Here is a 23,551-nt window from a genome sequence, read left to right as displayed (position 1 = left end):
GGGGCTGTGCCGTGCGGCATTCTGGGAATGCAGAAATGTGCCATCACAGGAATACTCAGGGAGCGCAGGGGCTTCCTGGCTGCAGCTCTGCTTGTCACTGCGGCTCCCACCCATCTCTCTACCACCTTGGGGATTCTCTCCCACCCAAGGGAAGAGAATCATTGAATCAGAGAATCGTTTTGGTTGGAAAACACGTTTCAGATCATCGAGTCCAACCAAAAACCTGGAGTGTTTCTTGTTCCACCTCTGTTCTCAGCGGAGCTGCTGGGGGGGTTGCTGTTGCCATTACTCCTGCAGATAACAGGTTTTGTGCAGGTAACTGATAGGCACAGGCTCTGGTTTGTGATTTTGTTGTCACTCCTGCCACCCCCTCCACACACGGAGCTGTGCACGCTCTTTCCTTTCTCCCCTTCCTTACACAGCTGTGCTGGCAGCCTTCACCTAAAATTAGTGTTTCCATGCCTGTGCCTTAAAGAGAGACAAGGAGAAAAAACAAAGTGATAAAAAGCAAAAACCTTATAATATGTGCAGTTTAGGAGTCTATCAAAATAAATGGTGAACCTATATATTAATTAAATTAGTCATTAAGGACTAATTATGTTGCACTTCGTCTTTTCAAAAAATTCAGGAGAAATTAAGTTAGTTAAAACTACAAATAAAGGAGACTTTTCTTTTTTCTTTTAAGTTTAATTCAGTTTTTTAGCAAAATGAAGAAGTGGATGGACATGTCAAATCTACCACAGGAATTCCGAGAGCGAGTGGAGAGGCTGGAGAGAAATTTTGAGGTGTCGACTGTGATTTTCAAAAAGTTTGAACCAATATTTTTGGATATATTTCAAAACCCTTACGAAGAAACCTCTAAACCACAGCGAAGCAGGAAACAGAGGTATTTTGGGGGGTTTAATGTGACTTTTCCCTGGAAAGGGCTATACCTAATGTAGGTTTATTAAAATCTAGATAATGAGTTGTGCTTTAAAAAGTTATGTGTGAGTTCCGTAGTGATAGGGCCTCTTTGTGGCCTTGATTCTAAAATGCAGCTTCTGAAACATCCCTAATCTTGATGGGGCACGGCTCGTATCAGCAGAGCTTTGCACTGCAGTGAAAATGTCTGTGTGTGGTGGGGAGAGCTACAGCGGGATGATTTAACCTGAGATCCAGTGAGACTGACACTGAAAAGTTCAGCAGAAAGAACTGAAGTAGCACAGGGATGTTTTGTGTTGGCAAAGTACCGGCCGAGGTCGTTGTTCTCGTGAGACGATCCCTCTGTACAGAGCGGCGTTACATCCGCAGCGACCTCCGCGTTACCAGATTTTTAATGTGACTGCCAGATGAGTGGTGACAGCCAGATGGAAGAAGGTTATAGCTGATGCACTCATTTTATGACAAACTTAGTAACCAAGGGTGTTGTCTTCCAGACGCACGCAGAACTTCTGCCGTAGTTAACGGAGCTTGTCCATATTCCCCGCCAGCCGCCTCTGTGATGGCTTTATAGTGAGTGTGACCTTACTGACGAGAGAGCTGAGCTGGGCCTGTGTGAGGTATTTTTGCCAGCACACGTGTCCCCAGATATGTGATTGTTAATCCCTGCTCTGGATGTGAGGTGGGATCATTGTTGTGGTAGAACTCTCCAGCATAGCTCCATGTCTACAGGTAGAAGGGATACTGCTGCTGGCACAGCTCTTCACGTACGGCAGGCAGCTTTGGGGGCATCGCTGCATCCACATGGGGAGAAATTCTGTATGCCCTGTTAATGTTCCTTCATTGGAGCACCACTCACCAGTGTAATGGCAGTTTAGCTTCTCTGTGGGCTCTGAATAATGTCTTACCTGGTTTTCCAGCTCCATGGTTATGGATAATCTCTACTCCAAACACCATTCAGCAGATGAGCTGTAATACCAGCTGTAGTTGCATATTTTGAAGGGATGATTGATGCTTTAGTAAAACACTTAGGGAAAACCCTCACTTGGAATTTATATAGCCCTTGACATCTCACCGCCTGCAGCTGCGGGAGATTCTGTTAGGAGATGTGACACCAGCAGAATAGTGTCCGGGGTCACAGGCAAAAGGCAGCTGTTAGCTCAAAACTGGGTCAGAAGGCTGAGGATGCTGCGCAAAACACTTCATGGAGCGAGGCAGGGGACTGCTTTAGTGAAAACTGAAGTAAGGACTTGGAGTTTATGAAACTGTTGTTTTGGGCAAGGAAAAGATGAAATTCCTACTATAAGACAAGCTTTGGCTTTCTGGAACTGAAGGCTGACTTCTCCTCTCTTTATCTTGTTGACAGACGGATGCCATGCGGTGTTAAAGATCTCTTCAACTTCTGCTGGACTCTCTTTGTGTACACTAAGGGTAGGCTTGCTTTTTTTAGCTGCATGGTTTGTATATTTTCTGAGTTATGAACTTCTTTTGTGTTACTTGATGTGATATGCTGTCTCTTAAAGGTAATTTCCGTATGATTGGAGACGATTTAGTAAATTCCTATCATTTGCTTCTGTGCTGCTTGGACCTGATTTTTGCAAATGCCCTTTTGTGTGCAAATAGAAGAGATTTGCTAAATCCATCATTTAAAGGTATGGTGGGGACAGGTTATTTAAAATATCCTTTGTTCTCTTGTTTCTTTTTAAAAGAAGTTGAAGGTTGGTTGTCTTCTTTTCTTCCCCCCACCCCCCGCTTGTTCTCAGGCTTACCAGCGGACTTCCACACAACAGAGATCAAAGCCTCTGAAGATCCTCCTTGCATCATTGCCACACTATGTGAGCTGCATGATGGGCTTTTAGTAGAAGCAAAAGGAATAAAGGAACACTACTTTAAACCATACATTTCAAAACTATTTGATAGGAAGGTACATCTTACTGGTTCTAAGAATGCGTGGTAGTGCTCAGATGAATGATCTCGAGAACATTTAAATCCTGCAGGTTCTGCAGGGAAGTGTACTGATAGGCAAATGAACTGGTTCTGCTTCAGGTTTTCTTTGTGTTTTAGCAGGAGCAGAATTTACTCTCACTTTTAATGATGTCTGCTGTAAGGCCCCCTGTGTTTTGGCTTTTTATGTCAGTGGAGAATCTTTGCTTTCCTTTCTTAGTGGTGTGAAACCAAGTTGCGGACAATTATGTTTTCTTCAGGCAAAAAAGTAATCTCATTGTGAAATAATTTTATGGGATAACTGTCATGATAGCGTGGGTCTTACCACTTGTCTTGGAGTTGAACAAAGTGCCTGGGAAGAAAGAGGTTGAAGTTGCAGGTGTACAGATTGTTCTGTCTGGTTTTGATCCTGGACTTTTTTTTTTCCCAAGCTCTGTGGAAGTTTCTGTGTAGTTGTTCATCAGGTCAGTCCCTAACCTGCCAACGGAGCAGATGCTGAATAGCATTACTGTTTCTGAAGAGTGAGTTTATCCAGAGCTTAGATAGAATTTGGCTTTGTCCTCATCTGTTTTTCTTGCTAATGGCATTGTAGTCCTTTGGTCTAGGGGGAGGGGAAAAAAAAAAGAGTCCAGTTATGCTCCTAAATCTCATTTCCTTTTTTGGATAAAACCATCATGCCCTCACACTGGTAGAACTGGAACAGTTTTGAAAATATTATGTAAAATATTTCTGCTTTTTATTCTTAGATCTTAAAAGGAGAATGTCTGCTGGATCTTTGCAATTTTACAGAAAATAAGTAAGTTACAGCTTATGTTCTTAATCGTGGGGTTTGGTTTCATTTCTAAAATGCAGGCCTTTGAATGCTAAATCTCAGGTTTTCCCATTCTTTTATCTTACTTTAATTAATGGCTTTTAATTACTTGACAATCATAGCTGCTCTTTGGCTGAAATGTTTTCTGGATATGGGATGTGTCAAATGCCAGGGTGTCAGCTGCAGAGTTTCTTCCTTAATGTCAGGTTTTATGGTGCTTGCCCTCATTTTCTGGCAACTGTAAACTTTGAGTAATCTAATGCAAGTCAAAACCTTGACTCCAGAGTTCATGGGTTTGTTTCTGTACACAGCTCAAATATTATACCCGAGTAGGAAAGTCTTTAGATTCATTTAGTAGTCTCCAATTGAGCATCTAAATCTGTGAATGCAACGGAAGCACTCAAAAGAAAAAGAAGCAACAACTGCAAAACCACAAAAAAGCAGCAGAGCGTTTCTGTAGGAGGCAAGTATAGTTGTTTAAGAAAGTTTTTAAATTCACTTCTGAAAGCTAATTTAAATGAAAATATGAACAGCTGGTGCTTTGTTCTGGATCCCTTAAGGGGTTTTTTGCGTTTTCCAAAAATACTTAATTTGTTTTTAACTTGTTAGTTTGCTTTGAGAATTGTGAGCAAAGACTCAAATGGGTAACATTCAAATTTAGATATAAAACACGGTTGCTGTGATCCATTTGAAGCAGTAAACTTCTCTTGCTATTTCTATGTAAAAATTAATAGTATTACTTAAATAATGCTGTCATGTGGAATGATATAGTAGTCCCTGTTCTTTTGTAAGCAGCTTGAGGTCTAAAGGAAATGTGGAAGCTTCTCTGTCCAAACTTTTCACAGACCTTTACTTTTTCTAAAAGGCATGGAGGAGGTGAACCTGTAACACACTCAAGTGTCCTGTGGGATCACAGGATAAGATTGAATTGCTGAGACACTTCGCAGGCAAAAGATATTTCATGTAGCCTTCATGTATCATGAAAAACATGCAGGCGGGATTTATTGATGTGAACTGTTTCTGATTTTTATCCTCAAGTTTCATACTGCTTCCCAGGTATAAGTTTAAAGCATTGCAGCCTTTGTGAGATTAAACATTCCTATTTTACAGTCAGGTTAGCTGGAATAAAGAAAACAAAAGATTTGTTTGGTATCATTTGTCAGTGGTGACTTTAGAAATCGAATCCAGGTGACTAGCTCTTAAATTTCCCTTCCTCTGTACTATTATGAAAATTACAGGCTATAAAGTGGCAAAAGTAGAAATCAAATGTAGCTGGTTTGATGCAACTACTGGTCATGTGCTCCATGTATACAAAGATTTAACCTCTGCTCAGTTGAGTACTTCCAGACTGTTTTATTCGCAACTGGGATGGAAGCAAAGTTGTTTTTTTCCTCCTCTTACTGAGAGACAAATGATGATGGTCACTCAGGAGGAAGAGTGGTCCCTGCAGCAGCTCATCAAGGGAACAGGAGAGGTTTTAAGTATGGAGGAAGGCTGGGACAACCACAGGCAGGTTGCTTGGGGTAGTGAAGTCTTGTTCACAAGCAGCAGTGCTGCTGAGAGCACTAAACACTTGGGATGCACATTGGTTTCAGTTTTATACTTCAGCTCCCTGGCACCTTTTTTGTTTCTTCAGTGGTTTAACCTTTGTTATAAAACCTGGGCTTCTCTTTCAGCAAAGCACTGAATAAGGAGTACGAAGAGTACGTTCTGACAGTGGGTGACTTCGACGAGAGGGTTTTCCTAGGAGCTGATGCTGAAGAAGAAATCGGCACTCCTCGGAAATTTCCTGCAGACGTACCAGTAGGGAAAACAGCAGCCCGAGCTCATGTGGAGTGTCATCTTCAGCAGCATTTCGAAAAGGTGATTCATTTAACCTGGTGATCTCACTTGAAGTACTCCTTCAAGTTTCTCCATCCTTGCATGCTATTTGAATCAGAGGTGACTGAATTTATTGAACTTCTTCCTGAGAGGAAGGTGATGATGAATGCCACCTGCAGGCTTCAGTGGATGCTGTCTTGCTAAGGAGAAATGGTGATGTCTTCTTTCCTGTAGCATTTAGTCAATAACTATTCCTTATGCAGCATGAGAGCACTTTCATGTGTGAAGTAGCCTGATTTTGTCCAAGAAGAATCAGTAAGTAGTTAAGAACTAAATATAGAGAACTTAAGGTTTTATTCAAACTTCATTTATACCTTGTAAGAATACCATGAAACCTTTACACTGGATTAATTTGTTTATTTTCCTGATATTTCCTTTTTTAGTACAGGAAAAATCAATTTTGTACTATTCTATGGAAAATAAAATTCAAGACATAAAACGCACCAAAGTCTAACTCCTCATTACAAAAAGTAGCCTATAAAGAGAGTTAATGTTTGATTATGTTTAGAAAATGTAAAATGTATTTAATGAGATTGACATGTGGGAAAACACTTGATTGATTACTTTTTAAACTTGGATAAGGGGGAAGAGTGATGCTGGCTGTGTGAGACACATCCTTTTTGATTTACATGTCAATTAAAAATTAAGAATGCTTACTACAAGATGCTAGTGCTGGTGTTAATTAATCATATGGCTTAGCTTTTTCTCCCAAATATAAGTGCATTTCATAGTCAGGCAAATTAAAGACAGGAGTTTTGAATGCGATTATCAATTTTGAACTTCAGTTTCTGTAGTATAATAATGACCTTACAGCTGTTTATACACACTGACTGCAGGCATACATAACCTTTCCTCATTATTTGCCTTGTCTCTTCAGTGTGGTCTGTTCTAGTAATTCAAACCCAAATACTTTATTACCTCACTTCCAGAAAGCAGGATACAAATAAGTAAGTGCAGTCGACACAGCTCCATCTGCTTAGTGCTACATCATCCTTGGGGTAAGGGGAGGCTCTGGGTCCACCAGCACAGTGTTTCCCAAAGAACATTTCCCTCTGACCCTCTTTTAGGCAGCTCTGCCGTCTGGTCCTTGTGTCACCTAGCAAACGCAGTCAGGGACTGTGAGTGGAAGCATGCGCTTTCCTTTTCTTGCCCTGTATTTTTTCAATGTTCAAGTGAGGTAAAAAAATTACAAACTTTAAGATTTAAAGTCTTATTTTCCTATATTTTTATAAAAACTTTTAAGTTAATTTTAGTCTGCCTGAAGATTTGTTAAATTTTGTATTTATGGAGTCCTGGGAAAACTAATTTTTCATCTGTTCTGAGCTCACAGGTTTGGGAGCCTTCAGGTGCCATGCTAATAGTGTCATTTTAATCTTTGGAGTGATTTTTGCAATAGATGCTCATTCAAAAGGTTTTTGAAACAGTTCTGTTGCCTGATTTTTTTATTATTTTTCTCTGTCTGACAGAAAAGATCGTTTGCACCTTCAACTCCACTGACTGGAAGGAGATACCTACGAGAAAAGGAAGCTGTCATCACTCCTGTTGCTTCAGCAACACAAAGCGTGAGCCGGCTGCAGAATATCGTGGCTGGATTGAAAAACGCCCCAAGTGAACAACTTCTGGCTATTTTTGAGTAAGTACGTTCACTGCAGCTGCTCTCATACAAACAGAAACTTGTCTTTTCATGCTTGTGACTGCTTTCGTGCTCGAATTTGACTTTTTTTGTTTGGCACAGAATATTTTTCTCTGTGTTTCTACGTTATTTCTAGTTGAAAGATCTGTTTGGTAGGTGATCTCAGCTTCTGGAGAAGGACAGCTGCACACACACACTTCCCCGTCCAACTTGTGACCGTTGTTGTATTAACGTAGCTTCATTTTTTCGCTAGTGTTAATTTAGCTGTTTGTCTGCTTGAAAGCCAAAAACTGTCTTTTTCTTTTTTCTTTTTTTTTCTTTTTTTTTTTTTTTTTTTAATTTTGTACAAGTATGGCTCAAAAGATAGGGTAACTATGTTGGCAGAACTTTTGGGGGAAGAGGGAAATGTTAGAGTTGAAAAGCTATAATCTTTGCCTTAAAGAGCTGGAAAGATAAGTCTAAAAGCAGCCTAAAGGCTCCCTGTTTCTCCTTCATACTACTTCAGGGTATCTTAATCTAACTTTATTTTATATATTTATATATAAGTGCCTAGCAGTGACCTTAATTATTGTTGCTGCTGATCTCTTGTATAGCAGCAGCCATGTTTTCCAGTTCTCTAGTTGTTCTGGTGGCTGTTCCCTGAGCGTGCTTCAGCTTAACCATTTCCTCCCTGAGCCACGATGTCTGTCCTGGGTTGGGCATCCCAGCAGGAGCTAGAGTATTCCTAGTCACCAGCCCCTCGCTCAGACCTTAGAGCTGCTCTGTGGTACTGGGGCATCACAGTAGGTGACTACTGAACACAACCCCAGGCTTTCACAATCACCATTTCTAAGACAGAGTCCCAGTTATATAAATCAACGTATATTTTTGGCTCCTGGATGCATGGCTGCATGCTGGCTGTAGTGACATACAAGTGGTGGTGCACAAGCAGATGAGTATAAACAAAATAGTTTATTAGTAAAAAGTAGATCAGTGATGCTTCATAGCCCATAAAAAGCGGTAATTTAATAGTAAATACCTGTAAAGCTGTTGAGTGTTTGCCTAACATCCACGCCAATTAAGGTCTTGCTGTATTACTGTGTAAGATTGCCAGATCTTTTTTTATTAATGAGAATGGACATTTAGTATTAGCACGTAATATTTGAAGTGCAAAAATAATGTTTTTTTAAAGCAGCCTTCATAAATAGGTGAAAAATATTACTTTTGCTTCTCATCTTTGGAGTAATGTTTGAAAGTTTTCCTAGAACTTGTTCTTGGAAGGTTACAAATGCTCAGCAAGATGCATTTCTCTTTCGAATATTTCTTTGATTGATTTTTCTTTTTTTTCTTTTTTTTTTTTAAGGACTGTTTGATATTATTTGTATTACACAATTAAAACATTAATGTGTCTGCAATCTCTAATGAAAAATGTGTTTGTTCAAGTAATAAACCCAGTCTGTCCAGAGAGATGTACGTATTAAAACAGGGAAAAGGATTGAGTAAACCTCTGGCAAGAAATGTGTTGAGTACTTTACTCAATCTTAGGTATGAGTTCAGCAAGCACTAGGGTGTGAACTGCCTGATTAGGAGAAATGGAGAGGACTGTGGTTTGCACTATGTGTAATATTCTATGCTTTTTAATATTTTCTCTTTCAAATGAAAATTCCCTGGAAACTTAACTTTGGAGTTAATTAGAAGGCTGTTCAATGAAATCTTCGTTTATTTCAGTGCTAGCTTTTTGAAATAGCTTAGTGTCTTAATGTGACACCAGTCACTGTCCTCTAATACAGAATTGCTGGAAAATCTGGAAACATTCAGAAACAGCATCTCCAGACAGATTCCCTGTCCCCTTTTATTGGTAGTGACTGTGTGGAGTTCATCAGTCCCTCTCTGCCTTGCAAGTAAAGAAGACATTTTTGGAAAGCTGCTGACCATGCACTTGGAAAGCTTTCCTGTACTCTCAAACCGGGCATGGTTTGTGGTCTTGTGGATGCGTTGGGTTTTTTGGTTCCCCATTGTAGTCTCCTTCCTACTACCTTGCTCCAAACAGATATATTTTCCTGTTGAGTGTGCTACTGTAGCTCTTGCTTTCTCCTGTGTTTGTCACAAGTCTGCATAGCCTCTCTTAACTCCGTTAGGAAAGGAAAAAGGGAAACAAGATTTCTGTATCTTTTATGTCTTCCTCTCTTCTCTACGGTAATACAGGTTATTGCCTGATGAGGAAAGCTCAGGCTTCTCATCTTATTATTTGGGTAGGGGTTTTCTTTTTGGTTTTTGAGGGCTTTTTTAAACTGGGTATTTATTTATCCAAACACCACTTTCTGTTTGTGTTCTCCTTCAGGTCTTGTGCACGCAGCCCTATGGAAAGCATTGTGAATAGAGTGAAAGAAATCGGTGAGACCTTCTGTCGCAGCTACACTCAGTCAACAGATGAACAGCCAGGATCTCATATAGGTGTGGACATGAAATATTAAACCTGGGCAAATGACATGCATACATATACTGTTGTCTAAGTACTGAATACATTGGAGCTGTTTTTAACCTAGAACATATCCAAACAGAAAACTGTTGCTGTCAAACAGAACACTGTAAAAAATAAAACTTTGTTAGAGTTCAAAATGGGGTAACAAAGAGAGCATTGAAACTGTAGCATCTGTTAACAAAAATTGTAAACCTGCATTCTTCTTAGATTTAAAATTTCAAGGAAATTGAATACAAATAGGAAAATTATTATTGCAACTGTCTGCAAAATTACATCTCTAAAAATATTAAAATACATAATCCTTTAAAACACTTCTAGAATTTTGTGCTGTTCTTGTGACTAGTGGATTTCTGAACATACTTTTTTGATTTGCAGAGTCTGTACACACACACACACACACATACACACAGATGTGTATGCACGCTGTTTTCTTAGAGAAGGACAAGTACTGGTCAATTTAGTCTAAGGCCATTTGTGCAAACAGCATTGGGCTTCATCTCTGTTGGTTTTAAATTTCAGATTTTGCTGTAAACAGATTAAAGCTGGCAGAGATCTTGTACTATAAAATCTTGGAGACTGTAATGGTGCAAGAAATACGAAGACTGCATGGGAAGGATCTGACTGTAAGTAAAGAATTGGCAAAAGAAGAGAACACTTTTTGTAACCCTCTCTAGCAGGTTATCTTCAGACAGGTCCAGAACAGAGCAGTCTGCAGTCAAGCAGTCTGTGTATTTTGTTAATACTGAAAAAGGGGAAATATATGGGAGATGTCTAAATGTAGGAGTTTTTACTGCTGTTAAAAATGGTATCATTGTGGCATAACTACCTCTCTTAATTTGTGTTGCCTTTTAGAATCACGACTTTGTGGACAGATAACTCTTATTCTCTTCTTTATCCAATTAACAACACCAGTTCTTCATGTTAGACAGCAGCAGTGCATTTGCTCTGCTTTGTGATTCACAATAAAGAGACCAATGCATTTGACCATAGTAGGAAAAATGTCTTGGTTTTGGCACTGTTGGTCTAGTCTTTACCATTCTAAACTTCCCTGTAAAAAGAGAAGATTGTGGAAGGTAGGAGAAAGCAGTAGCTCTTGTCTCCAGCAGTAAGCTGTGTCATCTTAGTGCCACAAAATGAAAACGTCTGTTTCCCAGACCTCAGGTGACTGGTATTTTCTGTAATCCTTCAGGCTGTCTTGGAACAAGATGTCTTTCACCGCTCTCTCATGGCATGCTGCTTGGAGATCGTGCTTTTTGCATATAGCTCACCTCGTACCTTTCCCTGGATCATTGAAGTCCTTGACCTCAGGCCATTCTATTTCTATAAGGTAATACTGTCCTAGGGCTGGGTCTGTATTGAAAGTTACATGTTATTGGGTTGACGGTCTTGAGAGCATGATGTTCTTCCTTCCTCGGTACTCACACAGGAGAAGGACTGATGTTAATGTGCAATATGCCTATTCTAAATTCTGGTTGTCCTTAAATATATTATGTGGAATGTGTAATGCTGGAGGTGAAGCTGAAATTTAAAGCAAGAAAACAATTTTGTAAATGTTACTGAACTGTAACGTGCTGTTGATCTACTTGCGGTTCTTAATATAGGTTCACTTTTATTAGACTAAAGCATTCAAGCATATGTTTTGATGTTATTCATATTTATTTTCTGCAAGCTATAGTTCTGCTTATTAGTGATAAAATAGCAGTAATATTTTTTTTGTTGCCTTTGGCTACTACTACTTATCACAGACTTGCTCTGTTAAATTTTATTTTCTTTTCTGTTTTGCTTTATATAACAGAACATAAAATATCTTTTCTTGGGTGTTCTATATTTTTACACTTGGGTTTTTTTTTTGTTTGTTTGTTTGTTGTTGTTTTTTTTGTTGTTATCCTTACTCCTTCCTGCCTCCAATGTCATTTCTGTCCTTTGACTTGTTTGGTCCTTTTATCATCTACCCGTACGCCTCTTATTTTTACTAGATACCTAACAGCTCACTGCAGGTAGTCCTGAGTAAGGCAGAAGTAGTTCTGTTTAGGCAATAACAACAAAAAAAAATTGAATGCTTTGGGAAAGCTGTTTTCTAGTCTGTTCTCATTCTTCTTCCTTTAATCCTCAGATGTTGTGAAACGGAAACAAATCTGTCAATATTGCTGTGGCTGTTGGTAGCCTGCATCAATACCAGATGCACTGGTGCAGATCCAACTCTGTGGAACACATTTATGTTTGATTTGCATTTCCTTTGCTATTCAGTGTACGTTCTTGTGGCACTTGCACTTGAAAAGAAGATTTCACACGAGAGAGACGGTGTTTGTTTATTTGACTTGTGCCATTTGTAACTTTGTTCTTTGGGGGCTTAGTTTCTGTAGATTAGATAGGTAAACACATCAGTCAGTCCTCCAGGGAAGCTTTATGGCATTTTCATCTCTGGAGTTTTAGAAAAACAGGCTGAATGCTACTCTGTCAGAAGTAACATAAAGTGGATCTTGTGGTGGCTTGCAGGGGTGGAGCGTGATATTCCAAGGGCTCTTTTAGCTCTTTTCAACCCTGATTTGTACATGTTAAAGGTTATAAACTTTTCTTAAATGAAACTTTTTGTTTGGACCAATTGTTTGAAAGGAAAGAAAGCTTAAATGCTGGGGTTCTCGTGTACCCACCCTAGGCAGATGTACCTGCGAGTATCTCCCTCGGTGTGCTGGATGAGCACTGTGTGTGCTTAGTGACACTGAGAGAGGACCTTGTACACCCTGGGAGTGGGTTGTTCTGCGTTGATGGGACGTCTGCTGTCCATTTCCAACTCCTGGATTGCCTTTAGGAGAGGGGGTTAAAAAGAGAGAAGGATCAGAAGAGAGTTGGGGAAGATTAAGATATGAGGAAGAGGCTGGAACATTCCACGTTGAAGAGGAGTTTTGAACGGATCCTGAAATGAATAATGATTTGATGGTGTTCAGCATGAGTGATATGACTTTGCTTTTGTGTGTGTCTTGCTACCATTAGGTCATTGAAGTACTGATTCGGTCTGAGGAAGGACTTTCCAGAGACATGGTGAAACACCTCAACAGCATCGAGGAGCAAATTCTTGAGAGTCTGGCCTGGACTCGGGACTCAGCACTCTGGAGTGCCCTACAGGCCTCAGAAAACAAGGTCCCAACCTGTGAAGAAGTATGTTGCCCATTTTCCTTGATTAGGAAATTCACATTCTTTTTCTTACTGTTGTTTTATACCGAAAACTGTTCAAATAAGACAATTTTTGCAGAAAAACTTATATTAATAGTTTGGCACAAAGAAGGGAAATCTGTTTGTTATCTTACACTGACATTTCTTATTTCTCAGGTAATATTTCCCAGTCATTTTGAAGCAAGCAATGGAGGAAGTGGGCTTGGGCATTTGCCTATGATGCCAATATCTCCTATAATTCATCCTCGAGTAAAAGAGGTTCGGACAGATCTTGGTGGGAGTTTGAGACGAGGTATGTTCAAGGTTTCTTATATGATTTGAATGTGCTGATTTGGAGGGAGGGGATTTCAGCTTTTTATAATTGCAAAAAGCAATCTTGAATCAAAATTAAGCATTCAGAATGGTGAAGCCTCTTATTTCATCAAGAGAAAGTCTAGATGTATCTGGTCAATCCACTGCTGTGTCTTACTGGCAGCAGACATTGGTGATATTGCTTCGCTTCCGAACTGGAGCAGGTTTTGCTGCTGTTTTGATGCAAGTGTTACCTTACCCTTGGATGGGTTGTCGTCTGATGGCTTGTTGTCCTTTGCTGTTCAGATTTTTCCAGTTTGTTTGTTGTTCTCAGTGAGACTGACTGAATTTTAGGTGACCTTTTTTAAAGTATAACCTCCTTTTTGCAGTTTCCAGCATCTTTGATAGCTCTTACTACTGTTGCATTTACATTATTGTTTTTTTCCTTCAGCCCCCAGTCTCCCTGTCGCTGTTTTTTTTTCTCCCTACGTGCAGTGATGGTTGTCACTGTCACCACTGCTTTATGCAGTGACAGAGCTGCATTTATTCCTCCTTCCTACAGAACTTTTTTTTGCAGGAGGGGAGGACAATACTTTGCAGTATTCTTTCGTCAGAAGAGCTGTCTTGCTCTTTGCCAGTTCCCAGGTGTCACACAAGTGTCTCTGGACCATGAGGGTGTTGCTGTTGCTTTTTCATACCTCCCTGGTTAGGCATTGCTGCTTTCCTTGTATCCCAGACAATGGTCCATAAGTTCTTGCTGGTGCACTGTGGACTGCTTGGTGTTGTGTTGATGTGTCTCCCTTTGTGTTTGTCTGCCAAATTGCATTACAAGACTTTTTTGGTAGTTTGTTTTTTTTTTTAAATACTCACTAAGAAAGAGATGTATCAGCAGTTACTGTAGGTGTTGTGGTTGGTTGTTTGATGGAAGGGAAATTAAGTTGGAGATGGTGGGTTATATATGGGTTAGGACTGTGTGAAACATTGTCTTGTATATGAGAATCTGGTAACAAACACTCCTAATTTCAAATGGAAAATGTTGGGGATTGGAAATGTTCAGCGTGTCCAGCAGGTCGAGGGAGGTGATTCTGCCCCTCTACTCCACTGTTGTGAGGCCCCACCTGCAATACTGCATCCAGTTCTGGAGCCCCCAACGTAAGAAAGACATGGACCAGTTAGAACAAGTCCAGAGGAGGCCACAAGGATGATGCGAGGGCTGGAGCAGCTCTGCTGTGAGGACAGGCTGAGAGAGTTGGGGCTGTTCAGCCTGGAGAAGAGAAGGCTCCAGGGAGACCTTCCAGTGGCCTCCCAGTACCTGAAGGGCCTACATGAAAGCTGGGGAGGGACTTTTCATAAGGGCAGTTAATGACAAAACAAGGGGAAATGGGTTTAAGCTGAAAGAGGGGAGGTTTAGATTAGATATTAGGAAGAAGTTTTTCACTGTGAGGGTGGTGAGACAGTGTCCCAGGTTGCCCAAGGAAGTTGTGGCTGCTCCTCCCTGGAAGTGTTGAAGGCCAGGCTGGATGAGGCTTTGAGCAACCTGGTCTAGTGGAAGGTGTCCCTGCTGATGGCAGGGGGATTGAACTAGATGATCTTTAAGGTCCCTTCCAATCCAAACCATTCTATGATTTGCCTCTGTTACCAGGAAAACCATTCTCGTCACAGTTAGAAGTAGGGTCTCCAATCAGTCTTACCTGACCAGTTAACCAGAAGGTTTCTGCTTCATGGGAAATAGGAAACTGCTGTCACTGGTATCCTCACAAGTGGCTAAAGACTTCAGCAGAAATGCCAAAAGCCAGAGGAACAGAAATGAGTGTTGTGTACTTCAGTCTTACTACTGCAGGAAGTGTTTGAGGCAATAGAAAAGCCTGAGAGGACCTGGGAGTGCATGAGGGTGGAGGCTTCTGACTGGGATTAGTTTAGAGAGAGTTTAAAGGCCAGAACATAGAGATGACACCATATCCAGGGAGTGTGGTCTGTGTTCCTGGAGAGGAATGTGGTCAGAGGAATAGCACTTGCAAATATTACTAATTTGCTAAGCAGTAAGTACCTGTAATCCCGTGTGTTCCTGTGTCTCTGCACATTGGCTTGGTTACTCTTGTCTTCCATGTGCTACCTGATGGTGAAACAGCTCTCTGGGATGACTACAAAATAAAAGGAGACAGTTAAAGGACTGTAGGTCTTGTTCATATCGCCTAGGAACAGTGAACTGTGAGATTATTCTTACCTAGAAGTGTACTCTCCTTTTGTAGGTTGAAAGTTAGCCTCTTCCCCTCCTGTGGGGAATTATTCCTATTAAGATGCTTCTCTTCTAAGGTTGGTTTTGGTTTGTTTGTTTTTTTTTTCCCTCCTTTGCACACTAGACATGCAGCCACTGTCACCAATCTCTGTTCATGAGCGCTACAGTTCTCCTACAGCTGGAAGTGCTAAGAGAAGGCTCTTTGGAGATGACAACCCCAAAGAAATGCAGATGGAAAAAATTTTAACTGAAGGAACTAAGTTGACAATTGCTCCAGCGTCAAGTATTGTGGCTGAAAATGTGTCGGTTTCTCCTGGCCAAACAGTGCTGACTGTGACAACAGCTACAGTACCGGGAAAATCGGGACAGAAAGTTACTATTCCACTGCATGGTATGAATTCTTCCTGTTTTTCTTCTCTACTAGATGTTTTGCTTGCTCTTAAGATCTGTTTAGACCAACCATGCATCTTGGAGGTGTCACTTGTTCTTTTTTTTAAAGAACATATATCACTTTATTATTAAAAAAAAAAAAGCTTAAGTTTATACTGACATCTCCTTCCATGGAGACATCTGATATCTGACAAACATCCTGAGGATTCCTTCTTCTGAACACAGCTGTGGGGTTCTTGCCTCTTCCAGTTACACCTCACCACAGATTAAGTAATGCTTTGGTTCTCAGCTCCAGTAATGATTTACTACTGTTTGTCTGGACTTTGGTCTGTTATAATCTTAAAAGGCTCTGGGACTTCTGGATAAGCACTACGTATTAACACTACCGAAGTAATGGGGGATTTTTGTTTGCTGAAGTTGAGTGATGCTTTAATATTTCTGAAAATACATGAGAAATGAGTTTTTTAGCCTTTTTCAATTTAAAAACTGGATCTGTAGGTAAAGATGAGAATTAAAATACCCAGTTTCACGTTTAAGGAGACTTTCAGCAAGAGAATTTGACTGCCAAGGAAACTAATGAGGACTATCTACAATGTCCCCATTAAGGAAAATCAAAAGGATTGATTCAAAATTCTCATTCTCACTGATTGATTCAATCACTTCTCATTCTCAAAAGGAGAATGATTCAAAATTCTCATTCTCAAAAGGAAAGGGAATGCCCACCTCCCCCAAAAGTGTGGAACCCTGTCTACAGAAGTTGTGTTTTCTTGTAAACTTTGTACTTTCAGATAGTCTTAGAAATGATAATTCACATTCATGTTCTTCCTTTAAGTATTACCAGAAATGTAATTTTTAATCATTTCTGAAGACTCTGAGGAACAAAGAGTCTTTTTAGCATCGAGTGCAGAAGGATGAGATATCTTTAGTATGAAATGCTTGTGAATTAATTTAGAATTTGCAATTTTAACTCTGCAGCATGAGGAGAGCAAATGTTTTATTTCTGGATGTGTGTGTCATCTCCAGGTATTGCAAATGAAATGGGTGGGATCACACTGATACCCATTTCGATGAATTTAGGTCAGCCATGTAAAGTGGAGGCTCAGTCTCCCTGCCACCCTCAAGTGAATCAAGCACAGGAGGTGCCTCTGTCATCAGCAAGCAGACCAAAGAGAACGGGGTCCTTGGCACTGTTTTACAGAAAGGTAAGTGTTGTTATTAGGAAGTCATGCTTTACTTCTGTCTGTGGCCACGCTGAACCTTCCCTCCTTGTGCAGTTTTCATTACCTTTCAGTCTTCACGTACCTTTCCTTTGGCATGAGCAGTTCCTGTATACCCGAGAGGAGAATGGAAAAGATGCTGTCAAGTGCTGCAGAGAATCCATTTCTCTCCCTTCCCCTCCCCATGAGATGTTTCATGGGTTTTTGTCCTTTTAATTAGCAGCTTCTGTAAATAACTGCCTAAGAAATATTGGTAGTTTTTACTTCCCTTGTCTCTTTTTGCTGCCTCCCACATTTGCAAGGGTTAGACATATCAGAAATGAGATTATTCTCCTGTGTGTTCCTCATTCAAAACCACACTGTTCCGGGTCCTTCATCTGGAGATTCTCATTTGCAGTTTTCTGAGTAGTGCTGACCTTGCTGGTGTGGGACCTCAGAAAGCAGTGATGAGTAACATACTATCTAAAAGTTTCTAGAAAGAAGAAACTTCTTGAAATAATGATGTATTTAAGAGATAAATTAAGAACTGGATGTGCTTCAGAGAAACTTCAGGTTACTTGTTTCTAGCTGCTTTCATTTCCAGTGTGGAGTGTGTGAGTGGTCTTTGGAGGAGGCAGGGCTAATTTGCCTAAATGACTGCAAAGAATACATGCCTAAATTAGTCTCTCAACAATATTAGAAGATTTTTTTGGCTATTATTTTCTTACCAGAGAAGTTATTTTCAGAGGCTTTCCCCGTTTTAGAGGATCTGTATTGTAAACCTAGGGAATGCTACATTGAACAATCTTTAAGGTAAATCTTAATACAGAAACTAATTCCTGGAAACACTTGTGAGCCACCTCCTGTGTCTGAACTATTGGTTCTTTAATTCTGATAGTGCCAGCCTGTCTGTCGCTCTGAGAATGGATTAAGAATTGATTGGCCAGCTTCCAGGCGTGAAGTCAGACTGCATTTTGGAAGCTTTACTCTCAGCTGGGGAATGCTTCAGCTGTAGCCATGTATTTGAGAAACCATGTGGTAGGCAGTTGGCAATGTATCCCTCTTAGTTATGAAGGAGAACTAAAATCTTCACTTAAATTTGTCTTTAAATTTTGACCTTGTATTTACAGTGATCATTGTATTCAAAATGATAGTTTTTCCCTACTTTCCTTTCATGTTCCTGTGCAGTAGAGTGAGTGAAATTGAAATGAACTCTCTGCTTTCCAGCATAAGGAATGTGCCTAATTACTATCCATGAAGTGAGAACTTCTGAAATAAATGGAAGGAGGCTAATGTTGCACTTGATGGTTATTTCCAGTTTTGAGACAGATTTTTGGTAATCAGAGAGAAAAAAAAATAATTGTCTTGCTAATCTAAGATTATACTTAATCATAGTTAAATATGTCCCTTCTTTGTGCTTGGTGGAAGTGCTCCATTATAGTGGGTAACTGGTATGGTGTGGAAGTTACAATGTTTTTAGGCAGATTTCCTATAAGCATTAGAGATCCAACATCTGAACAGAGTTGACAACTCAGTCTTTGAAGACATTGTCTTGGGCAGAGGGGGTAAATTGTGCAGAAATGAACTACGCAAGTACAGAATAGCTCTACTTTCAGGACTCTTGCAGACTAGGTTAAGCTTGTTTGCCTTGGCTCTTACTAGGTGTCTTTTTCTTCCAGGTTTATCATCTGGCAAGTGTGCGCTTGCGTGATCTGTGCTTAAAGTTGGATGTTTCCAATGACTTGCGCAGGAAGATATGGACATGCTTTGAATTCACATTGGTTCATTGTGCTGATCTAATGAAGGACAGGCATTTGGACCAGCTCCTCCTCTGTGCCTTTTATATCATGGCAAAGGTAATGTGTAATTTTAATAATTTCAGGGAATTTTATGTCAATTGAAAATGTAAATTGTGTTCACAGTTTACAATTTGATTGCTTTATTCATGTCATATTACTGGAGAGAGGGGAAAAGTCCTTCCAAGAAGTGCATGAAGTCCCAGTATATTTTTTCCTTGTTTTGCATAATCTTAAAAGTTCCCATCAACCAGCCATTTAGTTAAGAGAGGATTTTTCTTCTCCTCCTGAGCTCATTTTCAGTCAGCACTGGTCAGCATAGACAAAGTAGTGTGTGTGGTCTCATTGCCCATATTTCTGTTTTCTGTCCTTTTTGTCATCTTCACAATCTACGTAACCTGAACTAAAACCACGGCTACAGTTACAGACTTGTGCAGATGTAAAAGTTCACAGGAACTCACAACTTTATCTATGGATGGAACAAAACTCCTCTGAGCTTTGGATGAGTCAGGTTGAGGAATTGAGCTGGTTGCCTGTTACTCGTACTTATTTAATTTGCCAGCATCGATTTTAGGTGTTAGCAAGTTGGATTATGAAACTGGAATATTAGTTTGACTCAAACTTGAGAGCTAATTGTTACAGTGGCCATCAACTCTGATTCAGACACAAATTCTGGAAAGTGAAACTAAGACCAGGCTCCTCTAAAACGCTGGGCGTGGGTCACTGATGGGTTGTTGCTCATCTGCTATTAAAATGACAGATGCATGAAAAACAAAGTCCTTTAACAAATGAGCTATTTTGAAGTATGAAAAAAAACTGAAATTACATGTGTGTATAGACCTGCCTAGTGTATTTTGCTCAGGTTTTCCTCACTTTCCGTTTAGAAAAGTCAGGAGGTCCAGTTTTCAAATTTACAAATACATTTTTGACTTAATATTTCCTCTCTTTAATTTTTAGTGTCACTAGAAGAAAAGTGAAAGGAATAATTCCTAAGCATCTTATGCAACACCAGGCTTTAGTGGCTAAAAACAAGGAATGCCTGAATAAGAAAAATGCTTGTTTTTTCATATTCTCATCACCAGACCTAAGTTATTAAATTATGTATTCATAGTAATACTCACAAAAAGTGCTGTATAGCGGGAAGCTATTGAATAGACTGGACCTGAGCGGCCCAACTTTGCTGCTTGCACTTGGTCTTCAATAGCCTTTTCTTTTCTAGGTAACCAAAGAGGAAAGAACTTTTCAGGACATAATGAAAAGTTACAGAAATCAGCCACAAGCAAACAGCCATGTAAGTAAATAGTATTGCCTTTCCTTTTATAAATCTCAGCTAGAGGTGGCTTATCAGATGTTGATGCTGATAAGGGAAAAGTCAAATCCTCTTCAGTGTTTCATTCATTCTTATTCAGATGGATTTCACACAGTCTTCAGACTTCCTTGTTTTCCCTGACGAGAATGTTTTTCCCCTGGTGTCCTGTAGGTTTATAGGAGTGTCTTGTTGAGAAATATTTCTGCTGATGTACTGTTGGACAAAAATGCAAACCAAGATGTGGAGATGACAGAAGGTAGGTACGGCAAAATAATCTGCTGGTTTTAAAAATGTACTTGGGGGCTCCTAAAGAACTGAACTGTCAATCAATCATAGAATGGTTTGGGTTGGAAGGGACCTTTAAAGATCATCTGGTCCAACCCCTGTAAGGAGAAGTGAAGCAAGTTTTACAGTTTTGAATGTATGAAAGAAAAATAAATGTATTATTGAAAAAGAAACCATCTTGTCAGTAGCCCTCTTGTGTGTTATTTATAGAAAATACACTTCCTAGTTGGAAAAAAAAAAAAAAAAATTGTTTCCTTAATTTTGGTTGCCTGAGGTTGAAGTGTTTCCTTAGTGTGTGGTGTTGTAGTTCTTCTTGGACAGCAACACTGGTTAACAAAGATCAGCAGTACCTGGAATATTATGACAGGTTTTTTTCTGAATATCACCTATCCTGAAGGCTTAAATAGGGAGAACTTGTTTCTGAAAATAAAAATGGTGACTCTAAGACCACCATTTTATTATATTCAGGTTTCTTTTAAATAGATTATATTTTCTTTGCTCTGGTTTAGAAGAGAAAAGAGATAAGAGTAGTATTTGAGAAAAGCACGAACATTGTGCCTTGCCTGTTTTTAGTGGTATGTCAGGAAACTGAGAGATCACAAGCCCATGTATGAACCCATGAGCCAAGCAGATCTGCAGCCAGGGCACATGCAGGAACTCAGAAGACTGTTCCATGTAGTGAATTCCCACTGTGGGGGGGATTCAGCTGCTTCAACAAGTATTAGAGCCATTTTTTACATGGATTTTGAGGATTCCCCTGGGGTCCAGGAAAGTGCTGATCTCTTGTAGATTCAGCATCCTGTCCAGCAGCTCCACAGTTCTTGGATGTTGTAGAGCATCTGAGGTGGCACTCTGATGTTTTGTGAAACAATTGTACTTGGTTACAAGTTCTTCAGTTGCTTTTCCTGACAGACTTTTTCTTCAGTCAGTAGACTCATGTCTCCTTTATCTGGCATTAACTCCTGCTCTTGTGACAGCAGCTTACAGGGACGTACCCTTGTGTTGTGATGCCAGGCAGACACTGAGGAGTTACACTGATGGGTATCAGCTTAAGCTTTTGATGTTTGTCTCATAGTGCACTGGTTGCAAGAGGCTTTATTCCATGTTGCCCTGGTTTGCTTGGCAGTAAACAGTACAGAGGATGAAGCCTAGAAGGTTGGATTCAGTAGCGGTCTTGCTTCATTAGGGGAGAGAGATCATTAACAGAAATATACTTGCTATGTGGCTGCAGCTTTTTCCACTGAACAGCCATTTTGTGATATGCCTGGACAAACGGTGTCGTGGCTTCCTTGCCACATGGGTATGAAGCTATTCTTTGCCAGCTGATCACTAGAAACTTTCACAGAAAGTAAAAGCTGAGAGCTGTCAGACTGCTTAAAGCTTTGTTTGGAGAGCAACACATGGCTTTGGAGCACTCCCCAAAATAAGCATGGGAAAAGGGGTCAGTTGTGCTACAAGTTTTTGCTACAGCTATTTCAGGTTTGGAATAAAGATTTATGTTGGCCTCTTTAGCCATAATCCACTAGCCTGCTAGCAGCAATTTGTATCTCGTCCTAATGTTCATAAGCACCTGCAGCACACCCTGCTCCTCTGAAGCACACTTCTTTAATTTGTCTCATTAACTAGTGAATTTATGGATGAGTTCTTGTCAGTCGGATATTGTAAGTCTGAATCTGAAACACGCAGTTTGCTGATGCTGTGTTTCTGAAATCTGAAGCTCTCTCTTATTGTTAGAGTCATCCATGAAAACTGGCAGTTCCTCAGGGGGATCCGCAGCAGAGAACTCCAGTGAGTCAGGAACAGAGGAGAGAGGAGATCTCATTAAATTTTACAATGTCGTCTATGTAGGAAGAGTAAAATCATTTGCACTGAAGTACGATATCACAAACCAGGATCATGTAGTAAGTAAAGTGTTTTGGAATTTTGCTCTATCTAATACTCAGACACAGAGTTGTTTTTCCTGATAGTTAAATGTATGTCAATGATTTTGTTCTGTTATTCACCTGATGTGGTTATAGATGTCAAATAGTTGTAGGTGGTGTTACGAGGACTTGCTTTAACAGCCTTTCAAGAGGACTGCAGGTGCAGTTCAGTTTACAACCCCACATTCAGCTTCTTTATATTGATGCAACACCTGTTTGCTCAAATGCCTGTGGAGCATCTCAAAAATAAATTTGTCTGTTGTTTGGTGGATACTTTATCAGTTGTTTAACTGTTATGGGATAAAACCTTCTAAAGACCACCAGGAAGTGTATTGATCTTTCCTTCTGTGAAGTTATTGCTCTTAAATATCTCCTGGTACAGCTCCTATCCACATGTGTCCTCTTGCAGGTGGAGGCCCCTCCGTTGTCTCCGTTCCCGAACATTAAGCAGCAGCCGGTATCTCCTCGGCGGATCTCTCAGCAGCACTCCATTTACATTTCACCTCACAAGAACAGTGCCTGCCTGACACCTCGAAGTGCACTACTGTATAAATTTAATGGGAGCCCTTCCAAGGTAGAAAGCAAAAAGGTTGAAAGGGGTCAATTTGAGAGATTAATTAATCTCCTAATTAGGATGTCTTCTAATGTGGTGAAGTTTCAGTGAACTAGGCTCTCAGTGTGCAGTGAAGGGTAGAATACTTTATGGGGAATCCTTCACTCATTCACCAAAGAGGTTCAGAAAAACTTGTTGTTCTCAGATAACCGAAAACCAGAGCAAGTTTGAAATGGAGTTGTAATAACTCATGATTTTTTTTATCTTGATTGCAGAGTTTGAAGGACATCAACAGTATGATAAAACAAGGTGAACACAGGAGTAAGAAACGAGCGATAACAATTGATAGTGACACCGAATCCCCTACGAAGCGACTCTGCCAGGAAAATGATGACGTTCTACTTAAACGTCTCCAGGATGTTGTCAGTGAAAGAGCAAATCATTAAAACTGCCGGTTTTCTGTGGGATCTAAAAGCTGTGGAGTTGGATACAGCTGTTGTGTTATTTATTTCTTGCTTTTCTGTACAGACCACTGCCAAGTTTCTTTAACACTGAACTTCTGCCTAACTTCCACAGGATGCAAAAAGCAAGGGTTAAGAAGTAAATGCCAGAGAATGAGAGGTGGTGATGATCTTCATTGCCAAAGGCCACGCTGTGCTATGAGTTACTCTGTTTGAGCTGTTTTAGGAAAGGAGTGATCTGTAGAAAGCCATATTGGATGTTCTCCAGCCTCATGTAGAGCATTGGGAGTTCT

General features: G+C 40.1%; 1 protein-coding gene across 1 annotated transcript; it reads left to right on the top strand.

Moving 5' to 3' along the window:
- The first annotated feature begins 686 nt into the window (after positions 1–686).
- On the top strand, positions 687–23,340 carry RBL1 (RB transcriptional corepressor like 1). The gene is made up of 20 exons (XM_029087418.1): positions 687–886; positions 2,285–2,349; positions 2,442–2,570; positions 2,682–2,842; positions 3,609–3,658; positions 5,350–5,536; positions 7,021–7,187; positions 9,508–9,620; positions 10,168–10,271; positions 10,838–10,975; positions 12,640–12,804; positions 12,976–13,111; positions 15,471–15,737; positions 16,760–16,938; positions 18,612–18,788; positions 19,948–20,019; positions 20,209–20,293; positions 22,057–22,223; positions 22,654–22,818; positions 23,073–23,340. The coding sequence occupies exons 1-20, from the start codon at positions 708–710 to the stop codon at positions 23,241–23,243; spliced, it is 2,877 nt and encodes a 958-aa protein (XP_028943251.1). The 5' UTR covers positions 687–707; the 3' UTR covers positions 23,244–23,340.
- The last annotated feature ends 211 nt before the right edge of the window (positions 23,341–23,551 follow it).

Source organism: Antrostomus carolinensis, unplaced genomic scaffold (genome assembly GCF_000700745.2).
Source record: "Antrostomus carolinensis isolate BGI_N321 unplaced genomic scaffold, ASM70074v2 scaffold8851, whole genome shotgun sequence".
NCBI lineage: Eukaryota > Metazoa > Chordata > Aves > Caprimulgiformes > Caprimulgidae > Antrostomus > Antrostomus carolinensis.
The sequence above is the reverse complement of the archived record's forward strand: the minus strand, read 5'-3'. Positions and strand labels throughout refer to the sequence as shown.

What these genes read in the sequence shown, in the direction of transcription:
- RBL1 (XM_029087418.1), top strand. Translation starts at nt 708, where the DNA reads ATGAAGAAGTGGATGGACATGTCAAATCTACCACAGGAATTCCGAGAG. An exon ending in TGCAATTTTACAGAAAATAA is followed by an intron (nt 3,659 to 5,349) that starts GTAAGTTACAGC and finishes CTTCTCTTTCAG; the next exon opens with CAAAGCACTGAATAAGGAGT. An exon ending in ACAGCCAGGATCTCATATAG is followed by an intron (nt 9,621 to 10,167) that starts GTGTGGACATGA and finishes TTTAAATTTCAG; the next exon opens with ATTTTGCTGTAAACAGATTA.